Source organism: Epinephelus moara, chromosome 4 (assembly GCF_006386435.1).
Source record: "Epinephelus moara isolate mb chromosome 4, YSFRI_EMoa_1.0, whole genome shotgun sequence".
Lineage (NCBI taxonomy): Eukaryota > Metazoa > Chordata > Actinopteri > Perciformes > Serranidae > Epinephelus > Epinephelus moara.
In genome coordinates, this window is record NC_065509.1 from 17,615,699 (window position 1) to 17,633,781 (window position 18,083).

Genomic DNA, 18,083 nt, shown 5'->3' on the forward strand with positions numbered 1-18,083 from the left:
TCCCACCTCAGCCCTGTGACATGTTTGTTTTGTGTCAGCATGGCGATGTTAGCCGCCCTAGTTCACATCCATACAAGGGTGATTTTGTGGTTTGAAATTAGCGTGGTATCACTTTTATACCTGAGCACAGTGAGAAACAGATGGTTGATGGTTATGTTGGTTGTGATCCCTGGCAGAGACAAACATAGATTGAAATGTGAATCGATATGCTCTTAGAATGAAAGAACGTTAGGGTCCTGACACACCAAGCTGATGGGTTTCGATGAGAATCTGTTGCCCTTTCTTTGGTTTAGTTGGCCCTTTGTTAGCACTACTCTGGCTTCCTCCCACAGTCCAAAGACATGCAGGTTAATTGGTGACTCTAAAATTGTCCAGAGGTGTGAATGTGAGCATGAATGGTTGTCTGTCTCTATGTGTCAGCCCTGTGATAGTCTGACCTGTCCAGGGTGTACCCTGCCTCTCGCCCAATGTCAGCTGGGATAGGCTCCAGCCCCCCCGCGACCCCCAAGAGGATAAGTGTTGTTGGCCCTTGTTGGCTATTTTTTGGCTGATTCAACAAAGTGTCGTCTCACCCTGTCACCCCAGGTCCAACCACCAGACCTGGGTGCACAGAGCCTTTACCATTCCTCCATGTCTCCTCCTCCCTCTGGAACTCTCTCCCCCATAACCTCACACATTCCCCCTCACTCACCTCTTTCGAAACTGGGCTCAAAACCCACCTAATTAAATCTGTGATTGTTGTTTCTAAACTGCTTTAACTGTTTCTGTTACCGTCTTTATTACCATGTAAAGTGCCTTTTAGTACCTTTCACAGTGCTATACAAATACATTTTTTATCATTATTATATTGATATTGTAGCCTTGAGCTGCTAGCTTCAAGCAGAAATATGGTTTAATCAGACTTCTCACAGCTGCGGCCACAAAAGGCTTTACACAACTTTTCTCCACATATGCAGTGTTATTCCCTGACGCATGTAAACAGGCTTTAGTTATGTAAAATCTGTGAATCTGCCTAAAAGCACTCCCAATGGTCACTCATTAACATGTTGTACATCGTGTTTGTTTAATGCCTAAGAAAAAACAAAATGCGGTCAGTGTGAAGTTGCCAAGCAACCAGCAGATACGACAGGAAGTGACTGCTTAAGGTCAAGGAATAGTGCAGCACATACAGTATCCTCCTGTAAAATAAGCAACACTATAACGGTAGGTTAACAGCAGATATCTGCAATCTGCAGTAACCTCTGAATCATGGGATCACACTGTTATACTTTTTAGGTTATTTTCCAACAGAAAACTTTTTCCCCTGGAGTCTGTTTTCATTGTGTTGTGAGCTTTTTGAAGCGCTTTTTCAAAATGCTGCAAAGGTGTCGTTAGGTTGATGTTTCTGTGAGTCGTGAAATTGTTGGTTTCATGTGTCTTCAGGTTTGTTAAAGGTTTTCTAAATGCTGTTGGTGAAGTTGGTGAAGATGTTTTTCGATTGTGTTCTGTATATATTTGGAGTGCGTTGAGCTCTTAGAGTCCTCGTATAAAAAGGGAAATTTAACATAAAAAACTTCTTCTTGCATTCCCTTTCTTCATTTAAATTAATTCTTTCTCCTTTAGAGTAGATGTTATTAAAAAGAAAAATCATTATAACAGAATACAATGCAGCCTTGATTACTGCCATGCTACAGTGTAATAAATGGTTGGCTACACAATTTTTATTGAATTCACTGAAAGCAAAATTTCTTCTTTTGTTTTGGAGAGTGCTTAAGTAAAGTCAGTCATGGACATATCTAACTGAAGTAGACATACACAAGACAGGTTAAGGGGAAGGTCAAATAAAACAGCCGTTCTTGATCTCTTAAAAGTTTTTAATAACTTTCACTTTGCTGTATTCAAGACCGACCGAAATTAAGAGTGTCGTTGAGTCTCTGTCTGTTTGCAGCACTGTAAAGAGCCCAGCCTGATCAGTCTTCTTCCACCGGGATCAGCCTTCACTGTAAACACGATTAACAAAATATTTACATGAGAACAACCTTGCGCTATTGTGCTCCTTGGGCAGCAGGATGTGTTGGAGGAATGAGGTCTGTGTACAAGAATCGCAGCTGTCCCGAGCGCTGGGTTTTGATTGGCAGCAGGTCTCGACTGACCGTTGTGAAAGCTTTCTTTCTTTCTATCTTTCTTCTGGGAACTTTTAATGCATTTTTTTTTAATTTTTAACAAAATCAAACATTCCCTAAAAAAAAAAAAAAAATTAAAAAAATATAAATATATATATATATATAAAATAAATAAGATAATAAAAAATAAAATAAAATGAAATATACGGATGATAAATAAATAAATGAAATAAAAAATAGATAGAAAGAAAGAAAGAAAGAAACAGATACTTACAAAGGGGGCATTTGCAGCAGAGCAGGGTCAGTTATAGATGACCGTAACAATAGCACTTTCGGTGGTTTCCCATTAAAATATCACACTTTTGTTAGAAACCCATCTCTCCTAGGCACAGTATAACACATGTCCACCTTAGTGGACACCGTAGTGTTAATTTTCTGTTGCAGATTTGCAGTAATTTGTTCCATTGTGGGAACCCGTTTCAGTCTCTGCAACCACAGAGTTATAGTTGGTGGTTTTGTATCCTTCCTGTTCACAGTTATCATTTCCTTGGCAATCAATAAAAGTATCGTCAAATCACTTTTGCTGCTGTTGCTGAAATCTGTGTCTAGCCTTCTTTTTTGTTTATTAAACACGCTAGGAGATGTGTGAGTCAGTGACATAAAAGTGTCCGTGTAAGAGCGTATTACATTTAAAATATGAAAATATGCAATATAGACGTTCAGGTGTTTAAGTTAATTTGTCCTTTCACTCTGCTGGGAAAGGGCCACCATACAGTGCATTCAATACTGCACTCATATCACATCATTTTTAAACAGACACTGAGTCTGATGTGAGAAATGGTTGTCATTTGCTTTCATAAATGCAAAGAAAGTCTCTCAACCCTCATGCACGCTCTGTGCTATCACTCTGTGTGTGTTTTCATCTCTAATGATATCCAGGTGGAGCATAAGTCATGGTGACACTTTTACACATGATAGACTGTAGGTGTGGAGTCTGACTAAGCGCTAATAGCACCCAGAGGGGACTCTGGGACGGTAATGACATTCTAGGGCGGCCATATTAACCAAGTAGCTGAAGTAAATACATTGGTAATGAATCAAGGGCGAATGGTCTTTGTGGCTATTTCAGAGATGGAAGCAGAGAGCTCCGAGCAGCAACGACCGTGATTTCTCTGTCTGGGTGTTTCTCAGCATTAGGGACCGAGTGCTTTGCCTGCAGATTGCCTTACAGCTTGTAAATGTAATGAACAACGTGCTGTCTGAGCTGCTGTCGTGTCAGATTTCGGATTCCAGATGTGTTTGGGAGATTTGACAGCCTACCAGCAGCTCTGTCAAAACCACTAGGTCCTGACTGACCTGTGTAACATGAATCTAATGCAGTTGCTGTGTTCGCTCCCTCAGGTCTGGTGATTGGCTTTTCTATGACTCCACCCATCCTTGACAGTGCCAAAGACGACCTAGTGATCCCAGTCCACGAAACACTCACTATTACATGCAGGTATGTGTTTGTGCTCCTGTGTGGTTTGGGAGTGTGTACGTGCACTTGTGCATGACTTGCTGTTTATTGTTTCAGGCTTCTTATTTCATAATAATGACCCATGAATGCCAGAAGAGATTCATAGAGTGCAATACACTGCTGTGGTGGAGTGTAACTACATTCACTCAAGAATTGTGCCTAGTTATCACATGTGTATCAATAACTCCCCCTGTGTTACAATGAATTCTTGAAGAAATCTTTGTTTTTCTCACATGCCTCCACAGTGAACAAAGAATCCAAAAATGAGAAATTTCTTGATGAGTTGAAGTCATTGGGGTCCACATTTAAAGCAGGAAAACTATGTCAAAACATCAGTTTACAAACTCTCACACAACTCGTGCAGTATAATCTGAGTCTCATTTTAGGCTAGTTTACATTACACGATTTTCACCCTGATTTTGCGTCATGGAGACCATCGTAATCTTTTGAGTGTTCATACCTGGCGACGTGTGTTTCTGTCAGCGGGAGTCTCGCCAACTGCGTTACGACCTGTGTATGCACACCACAAGATTTCTCCACCGAGCCCTCGCTGACAGAGCCCCAGATAACTCGGTGACGTCACCAAACTACGTTTTTTTAACTTGGAGACGACACCGTAAAGGCATGGATATTCTTTCCAGTGTTGTTGAATCAGATGTGCCTCCAGGGCCTGGGTCCAAACACAGCGTGCTCCCCGTGATCCTGTGGACGCCGCCATTGTTGTTGATGCTTGCCGGCTTGTCAGTGTTGCCAGATCTTGGGAGAGAAACAAGCAACCAGGGTGATGCTCTTTGTCAGTCGTGTCAGACTTCTCCAGTTTTCTAGCATGCCAGATATCCAGTCCCAGTCACAGACGAGGGGGCGACTTGCTCATAGACTTGTTTACACATGAGGACTCGTGGCAGACTATCTGCCGACTCACCTCCGACCCAAGGTGGCTCTTAAGATCCTCTGTGATGTCAAAATCGTGATGAAAATCGTAGGTTTTATCCAGTCGTATGCTCAGTACTTAACAAACAGACAGCCAATTGCAATAAGGAAGTGGACTCAAAGTTAAACTTACCAATGCTCTCTTCAAAGCCAGACTCCATTGACAAAAACAATGATTTTACCTTGCTGATTACTGGAGCAGCTGGTCTACCACTGCCTCGATTAGTTAGTTTGTTTGTATTATTGTGTGACTTTAGTGTTTTAAAGGTAAAGTTCAGACACAAACAAGCTAACTGACTGTGGCAGTGGTAGACCAGCTGCTCCAGTAATCGTCAAGGTAAATTATTGTTTTTGTCAATGGCGTCTGGCTTTAAGAAGAGCAACAATAATTTCACTTTGACTTAAATTACAGTATAAAATAGAACAAGGATGTATTGCAGACCAGACAGTTAATCAAGAAAATAATCAGTAATTAAATTAATCCTTAGTTGCACCCTGATATGAAACTTTGCAGACTATAACAATAAAATGTTGCTTTATGTTTTACTAATAAAATCTCATTCATTCATTTTTCATAACCACTTATCTTGTTGGGGGTTGTGCTGGGGTGCTGGAGCCTATCCCGGTTGTCATTGGGCGAGAGGCAGGGTACACCCTGGACAGGTCGACAGACTATCACAGGGCTGACACATAGAGACAGACAACCAGTCACGTTCACATTCACACCTACGACCAATTTAGAGTCACCAGTTAACCTATTCTGCATGTCTTTCGACTGTGGGAGGAACCCGGAGAACCCGGAGAAAACCCATGCTGACACGGTTCTTTTGCTTAAATAACATTTTTAATGCAGGACTTGTACTTGTGAGAGTATTTCACAGGGTGCTGTTGCTATTTCACTTCAGCAAAGGATCTGAATAGTTCCTCCACCACTCATACATTGTTACTATGAAACAATTTGAGCTTCCATAGCATTTTGTATGCCTTGTGTTTTTGATGGAAACCATTATATTTTATTTTTGAAGACCCAACATTTCTCAGAGGGCTTTAAAATCTGTAAGACAGCCAACATCCAATATCCTTAGACTTTTATTTTGCATGTGAAACATCTCAGCTAAAAAAAAATACACAAAAAATGAGACCACATTTTCTAATACATCTAAATCCATAGGAAAAATAGACCGTGTCCTATAAGACACACAGAGATGTTTTTATTCTTAAAGCACAGCCAACACTGATTTAAACTGAGTTCATGTGAGATATGAATTCACCCACAATAACCGTCCTTTATCCTTATGAGATCTCTGCAGCTCTGCCTGCTGCCAAGCTGTCACTCCATTAACCGTTTTGTTTCTGCGGTACAAAAAAAACAGCTGTCTTTGGAAGGCTGATGATACCTTTGGATTTCTTCCAGTGCAGGTCTTAAATACTTGTTTGCATGTAAACCTCACATGGCCAGCACCACTGACAGTCTCCGGGGAGAGGAAGTCAGTTTCATTTGGGTCAATTTAGTCTTTACAATGTGCAATTTTCTAAAATCGAGATAGGTTGACGCTGTTCACAAGGGTCGGAAAATAACCTGCAGAACGTTTTTACTGCCTTCTGTGATTTTTTGGGGCCGTTATTTCCAGTCATCACATTTTGGCACTGTCTGCAAATGTGGACATTTTGTAGTTGGTGGAGGCAGGTGGTGAGAGCATAGCTATCAGCTTTCAGACAGCCATTATGACTCCACTCAATCTCGCTCATAAAGCCTCCGGGTTAACATGTCCAACCATAACTGAGTTTATGTGACAAATCACAAAGCAAACAGGGATGTGTGGATGCACAGAGTACAACACACACACACACACACACACACACACACACAAACATAGTATTCACTCACTTGCACACAAGCACTTCTCAGATATAACAGTTATTTACACGACTGGTAGAATGTGAATAATACAGATACCAAAAAATTTAAAGGATTCTGTTCATATTTTTAAGTATGCCTTAAAGAGGACCTATTATGCTCATGTTCAGGTTATTTTTTCTCATACTGTCTGTGCTGGAACTAGGGATGCACAATGATATCAGTACATTATTGATATTGGCCGATATTGGCTTCAAAGTGAACCGACCAGAGTTGGCCAACATGCGTTTTCTTATTTTGGACAATGAATGAATATTACATAGGAAAGCATTGTATTTCATGTCTCCATCTGCTGGTGGGCCATCATAATAAAAGTATGCCTATATAATATGATGCTAATTCCACTACAGAAGAGACTTGATGATCACTTGAAATGGGGAAAACAGTGGATATATCGATATTGGTATTGGTTTTTGGTCAAATAAATTGTTATATTATCGGCATATTGAATATCTGCAAAAATCCAATATCGTGCATCCCTAACTGGATTCACCCTCTGTCTGAAAAGCTCAATTTTTAGTCCTGTCTCTTTATGCCCGCCCCTTGGTCATCCCCTCAATCAGCTTTTCTGGGTGTCCATAGCCAATTTTCCACCGCAGGAGCTTTTATCATTTACCTGGGATTTTGAAAAACCTCGGCACGTTTCCACCAAAATTACCCAGGGAAAAAACTTTCCCTCAACCCCAAACTTTCCCTGAAAAAAGAGGCTGTGTGCCGAAGAACGCTGATTGGTGGAACACACACTTGCAGCGTTCTGCACTTCCGTGCCAGTGTGGCTGCAATCTTTATTTAATTTCTACAAGCTTCACTTTGTTTGTGTTTTGATTAGGGTTTGGAGCTGAAACCTGGTACTAAATTAGCACCGGGGCTAAATTATCAAAGACCGTAGTATTGATAAGCGCTAACGGTATTGGTTGGGGTTATCCGGCGTTATTTCTGCTTCTCTTGTCATTGCTGCCGGGGGATGACTTCAAAGGGGAATAGCAGCTTTTTAACCATGAAAAGAACACGGTTGTATCAAGAGAACTGAAACCAGCATTGGAGGTGGGGCCCCATTCATTCCTATGAACATTGCCGATTGGCACATGAAGCCAAAAAAGTTCAACTTCCTGGGTATAAAATTACCTGCGTCTTCCACATCATTGGGTCCATAGAGAAAGCGCACTAGAGACTTCCACCAGCCGAGCTGGCTGCTGCCGGTTTAGTGCTCTGCTAACTTGAAATCAGATAGAATGATTTCATCGTGAGCTCTTCCACACTTTAAAAATCAGACCAAATGGATTAAATCCTGACAGTAAAACAAGTCATTTTGCAGGTTGTAATGCTAAAAAAACCCCATATCCACTGATTTATGTACGTCTCTTTCCCAATGTAAGTCAATGGGAAAAACACTCTTCCTATAGGGCGGCTGGAAGAAACACCAATTGAAGCTTCTAAACACAACCGGGCACGTTCCAGATGGACTATGATCTGAAATTGAGGAGAAATTAACAACATCAACAACCAAGATTACAAGTTCCCTGATGTTAGCATGTAGCTACATGTACATTAGCAGTGTACTTGCAGCTGGGAAATGAGTGGAGCAGAGTATAGCAACACTTTTTACCTGAAAAAAATCACCAAAAAAAGAGTCTACTCAACTGGATATGGTCCTGACGGAATATGATCCAAGATCAGGGAGAAATTTACAACATTGGCAACCTAGTTTACACATTTGCCTGATGTTAGCATGTAGCTTCAGCAACGTTTGTGGTGGTGTGCCTGGAGCAGATGACCATATAAAGAAATATGTCATACTGTAGCCAAAGTTGAAGAAGCATTGGAAATGGAGCGTTCAGAATCGTAGGATTACAGGGATTACTTCAACAGATGTTTACCTCATTATTTGAAACTTTGGCCATGTATATAAATATATATAAATAACTTTTATATAAATAACTGTTATTGTAACACTAAATATAAAACACATTATATGGAAAAGCACAATAGATCCCTTTTAAAACAACAGTCAGCTGCTCATATGTACATTAAATTTCATATTTGACCTGTGGATGATATTTATCACCCTAAAGCTCATACTAACCTCAGATATGTCCCATGTCCTTTGACCTGATGTCTCCTCAGGGGACAGCACACTCTGGCCTGGGCCTGGCCTGATCAGACTCTGGTGAGACAGGATTTAACCGACCGTCAGGCCCAGCTGCCGACCACCCGGGCCCCCGGGCAGAGGGTCGCCTTGATCAGCGAGTGTCCAGGGCAGCCTGGGAGGCCGTACTGCAAGAGGCTGGTCCTCCACAGGGCACAGGCCACGGATACGGGCTACTATCGCTGCTATTACAAAGATGTCAAGGCCATCATTGTCGGCACCACTGCCGTCAGCATTTATGTCTTCATCAGGGGTGAGTCACACTTCCACACACACACACACACACACACACACACACGCACATACCCTGTGCTGACGCAAGGAAATGAAAAACCATGTAATTTCCAACAAAATATCTCATTTCCAGCCATGAGTTTTCTTTTCTATTTAGAAATTAATTTCATAGAGTAGTGAGTATGCAGTTTATGGGGCCATTTTGCTGCCTGTACCTGCTCTCTGTTCAAAGAGAACATGTTTCTTTTCTGAACTCTGTAGCCCTTTATCTTGGCTGTGTGGACCCTTTCATCTTCAGTTTCTCTTTTTCTTGGGAGGGTCACAAAAACCAAACAACATGGTCATCCTACTGAAACAGATCTCCTGTTTGAATGTGACTTCAGTATCAAAGCAACTCCTGCATTATTAGAACTTGAAGTTGTTGACTTTGCCTCAGTAACATCCTGGAAGCTGGCAGGATTAATGTTTAGGGAAATTAGAGATCCAAAGTGTTTGATAAAGGTAGGAATAAGCAGCTCATTGCATTTTGTAATTAGAAAAAGGATATGTTGTTAATTTATTAATACTGAAATATAGCAGCCTCCATCCTTTAATTCACCTTCTCAAGAGACATTTCATGCATTTTTTTGGAGTCAAATCTGATAAGACCTACACAGTGAAATTGGTTTTGCTACCACTGTTTTTCCTTGCTGTTACACTGTGACTCATATGATATTAGGATTCAAAGCCATCACTCCTACTTTCTTTATTTTATACCAACCTTAGGACCCTGGAGCCTGGCCTGAAGAGTAGCCTCTTTACTTTTCCTTGCCTCGCTTTATGCACTGTGGGAGTAAAGTAGAAAGAGGGGCGGACAGGGAGAGTGGAGGAGACAGATGATTGTCATGTAAGGGAATCCTGCTGACCAGTCCACTCATGTGAAACGCCTGTTTATCCCCACTGACAAGGTGCCAAAACAGTTTCCACAGATCTAACCAGGGGGCTGATCAGGAGCAGATGACATCGCAGCCATAAATTAGACCCCCCCCCCCCCCCTTTACCGTCTCTGCTGCACCATCCAAACAATAAAACATACATTACTGTACTGTGCACGGATGTACTGTATGTGTGTGTGTGTGTGTGTGTGTGTGTGTGTGTGTGTGTGTATACACGCATGCACAGAAGCACCATTAAGTGATAAAAGCAGTTCCTGAGGGCCCCCTTGAATTTCTTTTACTGAACACAAGACGGTAACAAAATAGAAATGAAACTTCCTAAAAAAACTGATAATGTTTTGTGCCATTTTGGAAACAATTACTGACAAAACAAGCTTGAGATGGGCAAAATGAACAATTTAGGTAGACTAAGTGAGTAATTTGCTGTCCCTGACCAAACAAGCACTCCCAGGATTCTGTGGTAAAATTATAAAGCACATTTTGAGGTTGTATTAGATGTGAAAAATTAAAGAAAGACAAAAATGAAAGTTAACAGAAACGGGGATAAGCATGTGCCCTAGCTATTCTTCAGGTGTTTGCTAGAACTGCAGCTCGTGACTTAAACTGATACATTTGGATGTCGCTTTAAGAAAGTGGTACAATTATTTTCATATTGCGACAGCCACATGTTATGTCCTTACCTGCCTACATAGTGGAGATGTCAACCAGTTTGAAATGTACTGTCACTACAAATAATTATATTTAGAAAGTTCTCAAAAGAAATCATAAGGAATAGCAAATTAAAGGTCAATGGATTAATAACTGATTAGCAAAAGAATATATTTGATTAAAATAAGACTAAACCAGCACTCCAAACTACCCGCTGATTTACTGTATTAGTTCCTTTTCTCATGCAATTTAATGTCAACGTCTTATTTAAATAGAGCTCCTATTGTCTTTATTCATCATTTAATCACTGTACCAGACTTTGCACAATATTATTCCTTATTTGTGATAAATATATGTTTTTCAATAGGCTTGGGCTGTATCACAGTATTTAGAAATCCTGACGGTATCATTTTCAGTACTGTCAAAAATACAGATGCTAATCTGTCTATTAAACTCACATGGTGAGGCTGTATTGAGGATGTATTGCATGTAGTGCCCAGCACTCGCCACCAGAGGTCAGTCTGGTGGATCAGGCAACTGAACTAGGAAAGGACTGCGAGTGTTGAGGATAACGTTACAGGACTGTAAACAGCCAGCTAATGACAGCAAAGCGATATAGCAGGGAAGACAGCATATTTTCAAGTCTAACTTGGTGAATTAAGGGGTTTATTTCTGCCAACCAGAGCTGGTGATTGTTGGAATAGTGAACTAACTAACTAAATGACAAACTAGGTAGTGGTGCACACAAATACCATCATATACCATATACCCTGTTGACATTTCAGCAGGTAGAAAGGTATGAAAAAACAAATACCGCCAAAGCCTATTCTTCACCATATTGTTGCCTTGTGCATCATATCTTTTTGGTTGTATGATATCCTTACAACCTTTGAACATCTGCACATGACGACAATTGAGATTCTTTTACCAGAGCAAAAGGCCCAGAGAAGGACCATTAATAGTGTTGGGCGTAATGGACAAATACTGTGTTAACTGTATGTAATGTGTGCTTAAACTAATATTTTAGATACACAAGTTGGTTCAGTGCCAGTTGAAGTGGCAACACGCTATAATGACAGGGTCCCCCGAACAAAACCCTGCTTAAGGCCCCCAAAAGTCTAGGACCGGCCCTGCATATAGGCTTATGTAAAATACACAAACACTTCCCCTGACACACACTTTTTCACACTCATACCCAGGCTCATATCCCCGGTGGTTTGCAAACTCCTCACGCCCCAGGCGCGACATCTCCTCTTACAATACCGATTACACTCTAACACCTGCAGTGATTTATTTTGAAGAACTTAAACTGCGAGGAGTTGTGTATTATTTCTGGTACCTGTGTGAATTCAGACCACCGTGGGGCAGATATATAAGCTTTGGAAAAAAAGTAAGAAAATAATAAGAAGGCTTATCGTGAGGAGAAAGAAATAAGAAAAGAAGCGAGTGGTAGTCACACAACATCTGTGGCTGCTGTACAAAAGTCGCTGGTGTTGACAGGAAAGCCTGAGAGATAAGCATTTGTCTAATAGTGTGGGCTCATGCTGTGGGAATATGAGGTTTTGTAGTGATAACAGCTGCAATGTAAATTGGTGGCACAATTGCTGTGATGTCTCCCGAAGCCCTCCTGCTATAGCTTTGAGTCAAAGACAATAAAAAGGGAAACATCAAGGTGCTGAGGAAGAAACACAGGAGAGATATTTTCCACTAACAGAGAGCTTGCAGCACTGTTCAGAGGAGGAACAAAGCCCTCGGCTGTCGGGCTCTCAGCTGACATGTAATAGCACTTCTTAATGCTGTTTACTGTGTGGGGACAGACTGAACTGTTGCATCACACGGTGATCATGATAAACGCCACATAGCCTGTCTGTGGGGGTCATTATCAAGCTGCGAGATTCGTGACTGTCCACTGATGAAGTTACCTCTGTAATAGCTGCCATTATCCCCGGCTGCTATCAGGGTTACCCTTTAACAGATCCCTGTTTAATTCTGCACCCAGACCCCGAGAGGCCCTTCCTCAGAAGAGATGAAAATGACCTGAAGACCATTTTAGTCACCCGCTTCACCACCCAAGTCACAGTGCCGTGCCTGGTCACGGTGCCTGATCTGAACGTCACTCTCTACACGGTTTGTACTCACCACAGATTTCTTACACTCTATTCCTCCAATTGAAGCTGTCAGGCAACGCTTGATTTGATCATTTGAGCAATTTTCTTTTCTAATATGCATGTCTTTTCAGTATCCCACGCCTCTGGAGAAGAGCGGGATGACATGGGACAACAAGCGAGGCTGGTCCATTCCCAGACACATTGTGGACAGTATGCCGATGCTCATCGGAATCACCTGCGTCGCCATGCTGGGAGGCAGAGAGTATCAGTCTCCCAGCTACCTGATCCACCTGACAGGTAAAAAAACATATCTGTGTGTAACCACAGAGGTTTAAAGGGTTCAGTCTCCTCCTGTGTTCTAGCAAAAACATGAACAAAAACATACAAACCTTTTTTTCAGCAGCTACAAAAACAGAACGGACCCAGTGCAAATATTGAAATTAGATTTGAAGCTCTGCTCTTGTTGAAAGAGAAATTAGTAAGGAAATCAAAGGTGGTGCTAGAAGGACTGCGCCGCCACCATAATTCTGCGTGGCAGCCAGTGAACCAATTACGCCTTAATGCTGACAATTTGAAGGATTTTATTTCATTATATCATTTCCTCAGAAAAATACAACTCCCTTTTTAATGTGGGGGACGTGTGCCATTATGCCGGCAGAATTAAAAGAAAAGGAAGAAAGGGAAGAGAAGAGAAGGGAGGGCATAATTAAATTGAAAAGAACTAAGATGCTGAGATTTCATGTCGAGGCTCACTTTTGTTGGGAGTGAACTCTGAGGGACCCGGAGGCTCTTTGCTGTGTTGTGCGAGATCATTCACCTCTCACTTCAGAGGGTGAAAGGAAACTATACCCACTGCTGCCGGGCCAAAAGTAACAGCAGCATCAGTCAGAGGAGAAACTGAGAGCGAGTCTTCACTCTGGACGCTAATGGAGCGTTTAAACAATCAGGCAATCACAGTCTGCTGCACAGACATCACCAGCAGTCATGTTGTTCTTACACCCTGTGTAATTTCCAGAGACTGCAGAGAGAGGTGGCTTGAATATCAGAGACATTGGCCAGTGTCCAGAGTTTTCGTGCTTCTTCTGTCTTATCTTGAATTGAGGCTTCTCTATATTCCACTTTAATTTCCTTCACTGATATATACTTTGACACATGAATGGAAATAGTGCGAGCTTGTGAGGGACAGCTTCTTTATGGTAGGATGGCTCCTCTGGTCCAAAGGAAAGTCATTTCCTCTGGTCCTGCAAGGAAGGAAAATCTGCTGACGATGTCACCGTGACCTCTCACTGTCTCCCCCTCCCTCCGTTTCTGCCACCCCCTCCCCTTTTTCTCTTTCCCGGACAGGAAGTCATGTTTACGATGTCAAGCTGTTTCCTGAAGACCCAGTCGAGCTGATCATGGGGGAGGCCCTCACCCTGAACTGCACAGCGTTGGTGGAGTTCAACGCTGGAGTGGACATTCGATGGTCTTACCCTCGCAAACAGGTATGTAGCAGCAACAGTTGGTCACACATTCAACAGCATCAGTAAATTAAACACCTGAATTTCATTTAATCTCACCAGCCGAACAGTTGGGAGGACACTAAGCCCCACAGGGAAGCCCTGTCTCACGCCACAGAGGCTGTCAGCATCCTGACCATCCACAGTGTCAATGTCACGGACACTGGCCTGTACAGCTGCAACGTCACCAGCATGGACACAACACAAACCCAACAAACTCAGGTCATAGTTTATGGTAAGCAATAGTTCAGAGCAGTACTAATTGGCCATCCTCGTGTTCAATAAATCCTAAATATCACAGTAAAGGGAAAGTTCAGATCTGTTGAAGTGGGCACTTATCTATAGTCAGTGTATTGCCTACAACAGAAGGAATTCAGCATGGCCCCACGTTGGAGAAACAGGTAAGAACATTACCACAGAAGCTAAGCAATGTGGTGCCATGGACGGAGGCAGCAGCAAAAACATATTTTAGCCGCCTAAAAAAGGCTACCTTAAAAACTTAAAATACATTTTGCTGCTGCTCCCGTCCACAGCAGTACATTCCTGAGCTTCCATGGAGGTGCTCCTGACTGTTTCCGCCATCTATAGGTTATAAAACACTGACTGGATAAGTACCTCATACAACCCCAATTCAAAAAGTAGTCCTTTAATCATGAGCATCTGCACATATTAACAAGACTAAATGTGAAAATCTGAACCACATTTTATGGCAAGCTATTCAGTAACTGTCGAGACATCTCACTCAAAACCAAGAAAAAGAACCTTGTAGCGCTACATGAAAAGTCCATGAAGGTCTGTACTGAATTTTAAAAACATAGCAGGCCTATGTTACTTGCAATTATGGGATACTGGTAAATGCTAAAATGTATTACATAATGGTATGCAGATGACTATGTATTCTCTATAATAGAGCAGTAAAAGTGTAGCTTTACATTGCTACCATTACCTTACATTAGTCACCATAAGCTACAAGGACGGCTCAACTGGGAAAAAAATCCAGAGGATACTTAACTGAACAAGGTTATTTCATTGCTTATAATTTACATTTAAATAGAATGAAGAATTTATTTCATTTAAAAACCATGTGGTCTTGCTGTAAAGGAATAATCCACCAAAAATCTACCACATATTTAGCGCTTTAGGCTTGAATGGTGGCTCTGATTGCAATGGTCACCCCAAGAATCACAGCAAGAAAATGTGTTTAAATATCCATAAAACTTCTCTAACCACCTCGTGTGTAATCATCATTTAACTAGCAACACAATTAGGTGAAGATACTGTGTGAGTAAACAGTGATGTGATTTGAGATGTTTCAGCTCAAGTTTTGATCCCACAGCGGCCGAGTGTTTGATGCTCAGAAGATTTGTCTCTGTCTCTTCTTCCAGAAAAGCCATTCATCAGCCTCAACTACAGACATGGACCTGTGGTGGAGGTAACGGCTGGCCAGAAGTCCTTCAAATTACAAGTGAATGTGTCTGCCTTCCCCGCACCTGAAACACAATGGTAAGATGAGACTCTGGCGTCTTCATTAAATGTAATGGGCAATTTTCAAAAGCATAATTACGCTTCATACTGCTTAGGTTTACAGATTAATTTAGGGCACAGCAACTCAGCTGGGGGCTCATTGTAGGAAATTATCCTAACTGCTTATCCTGTCTTAACTGAAGTTTCAAACATAGGAAAGAAAATCCAACAGAATCAATTCCTATACTTATGGCTGTGTCTTATCCTATTTCTGACATCCCATCTTACCTTAAGAAATCCTCACTATAACTGTTCATTTGATTCTTCAGCTGGCACTCGTCCTGTCTGAATATTTGATTAGAAAGAACCAGTGGGTTACTCAGTATGGACAAGCTATAGTATCAACAGCTCTCAAGTCTCACTGGCCTTGATTTATAGTACCTCTTCTTCTTGTGGGTAACGTATACATTGCGGCGCCAGAGAACAGATAGCTTGGGTGACCTCTGTGAGGGTGCATGAAACGCAAAGCTGTGCAATTGTGATCTGTATGACCACTGGCAGAGTGCCATGCCTCCTTGTGGGCCTCTCCAGAGCCAGACTTAGCACATGGATCAAATCCGAAATTAATTGTCTTGGCAGTCGATACACGTTATACCCATTAATACATGATCCAAAATTCAAAGCATCATCAAACTGTTTGAGTGGCTTTAAAATCATTATACATTCATGTTGTTTCCTGTCTTCATTGTCATTGCCATACAGACTTATCAACAATGCTGCTGCAATTTTTGGCAGTTATTCTGAGTAGTAGGACAGGGTCTCACTTCCTCACCTGTGCTTCTGTCAAGGTTGGATTCCTATCCGAAGATATATAGGATTGTTTTTTCCAAAATGCAGTTAGGAAACATATTTCTGTAGCACCAAAGTGAGATAAGACATGAGTTAAGACTTAGAGACGTTCTGTAGTGAGGCCCCTGGAGTGTTTCCTGTGCTGTAGCAGCTGTGTTTTCTATGTCCAGGTATAAAGATGGCAAGCTGATAAACCAGCGCCCAGAGTTCAAGATGAAAAGGATGAGGATGCACCTAAACCACGCTTTGGAGATTAAGGATGTTTGTCAGGAGGATTCTGGGCTCTATGCGTTGGTGCTGAAGAACAGCGCAGCCGTGCTGGAGAAGAGGCTCAACATCACGCTTGTTGTCAACGGTAACTAGTCTGTCGCTCTGTGTGGCCTCAGGGAAAATCACAACAGATGTTTTGTGTCTAAAACATAAAAGAATGCACAACAGTTAACATTCCTGCTACAAAACTCTAGAGGTTTACTGTTTGTCTAAGCAAGGAGCGTGGAGTGTTTGCACAACTATGGAAGTATTTTGATGAGTATATTATTCATAATATCAGTCAAAGTGTGGATTGGATTTGTGGAAATGAAAAAAATATTAGCTGAAATACTGCAGAAGCTTAAATGTTGCATCAGTAAACAAACAATGTGCAAAGGGGTGATGGTGATAGATTGAATGACAGAGCAGTGGGGCCTGGAAATGCAAAGTACATGAAGGCATCATTAATGATAAATAAGGTGGGGAGCTACAGTGAAATGTCAGGATGTGCCTACGCTTGAGGATTAGTTACTTTTACTCTCTTGTACCTTCCTAAGAATATTTACCACAAGTAGTCTATGTCAACATAATTACTTGTGCAGTCTTATGTCTGCTTAAAATTTGCACCACATTTTGATGTAATTAAAGTGGCTGAAGCGGAGATGTAGTCTAAAATGCCACCTTAATGCATTTCCGTGTTGAGTTTCTCTTCATTTTATCCCAACCAGTGTTTCCTCTCTGTTTTGTAGTGGTCTCATACATCTCATAGCCGTGTATGTAGTATGAGTATTTGGGTGATTTTCTCTTTATTTGTTTTAGCTGTGTTACTAGCAAATAGTCCTGGCCTGGGTGTGTCCCTGTTCTGCCCAATTTTTATATCCTGGAGTAGGTCTATGACCCTTAATATTATGTCTGGCCGGCTGGATGGCTTCATTGCCTCTCCTTTTCCCCAGTTCCCCCACAGATCCATGAGAAAGAAGTGGCGGACCCATCCAGTCCTTACCCCAGTGGTAGCAGCCAGACTCTAACATGCACCGCCTATGGTCTCCCCACTCCCAAAGTCAGCTGGCAGTGGAGGGCCTGGGGCCCGTGTGTCTTCAACAGCACTGCGAGCCGACTGTAAGAGCACATATTTGCACACAGCACTGATTTTTTTTTGATTTTTTTTTTTTTTTACAATGTCTGTGTAACCAGTGTGGGAGCAGATAAGGTTTGATGGAATGGGACAGAAAAGAAGAGAGGTGGGGTGTGGGATGCAGTGCATGAAGCGTTACGTGGGGACCAAATAAGAGGAAGAGGTCAGTGTGAAATTATCCACTGGCTCTGGAGTGAAGAAGAGAGGGAGGAGATGATGAAGAAGGAGGTGGTGGGAAAAGGGATGTGGAGGTGGATGAAAAGAGCAGCAATAAAGAGGAAGGTGGAGGAGAGGTAAATAGAGGAAAGAGAAGACGAAAGGACAGTGTGTCTGTTCAAAATCCAACCTGC

The 18,083-nt window shown here is 41.8% G+C and overlaps 1 protein-coding gene across 1 annotated transcript in view; it reads left to right on the plus strand.

Moving 5' to 3' along the window:
• The window catches only part of flt4 (fms related receptor tyrosine kinase 4), a 63,648-nt gene that overhangs the window by 19,225 nt on the left and 26,340 nt on the right, over positions 1-18,083 (plus strand). The window contains exons 2-10 of the mRNA XM_050042187.1: positions 3,504-3,600; positions 8,591-8,865; positions 12,429-12,556; positions 12,669-12,834; positions 13,882-14,021; positions 14,100-14,271; positions 15,422-15,539; positions 16,520-16,704; positions 17,552-17,717. Of these exons, the coding sequence (XP_049898144.1) occupies positions 3,504-3,600; positions 8,591-8,865; positions 12,429-12,556; positions 12,669-12,834; positions 13,882-14,021; positions 14,100-14,271; positions 15,422-15,539; positions 16,520-16,704; positions 17,552-17,717 (1,447 nt within the window). The remainder of the gene's footprint in view (positions 1-3,503; positions 3,601-8,590; positions 8,866-12,428; positions 12,557-12,668; positions 12,835-13,881; positions 14,022-14,099; positions 14,272-15,421; positions 15,540-16,519; positions 16,705-17,551; positions 17,718-18,083) is intronic.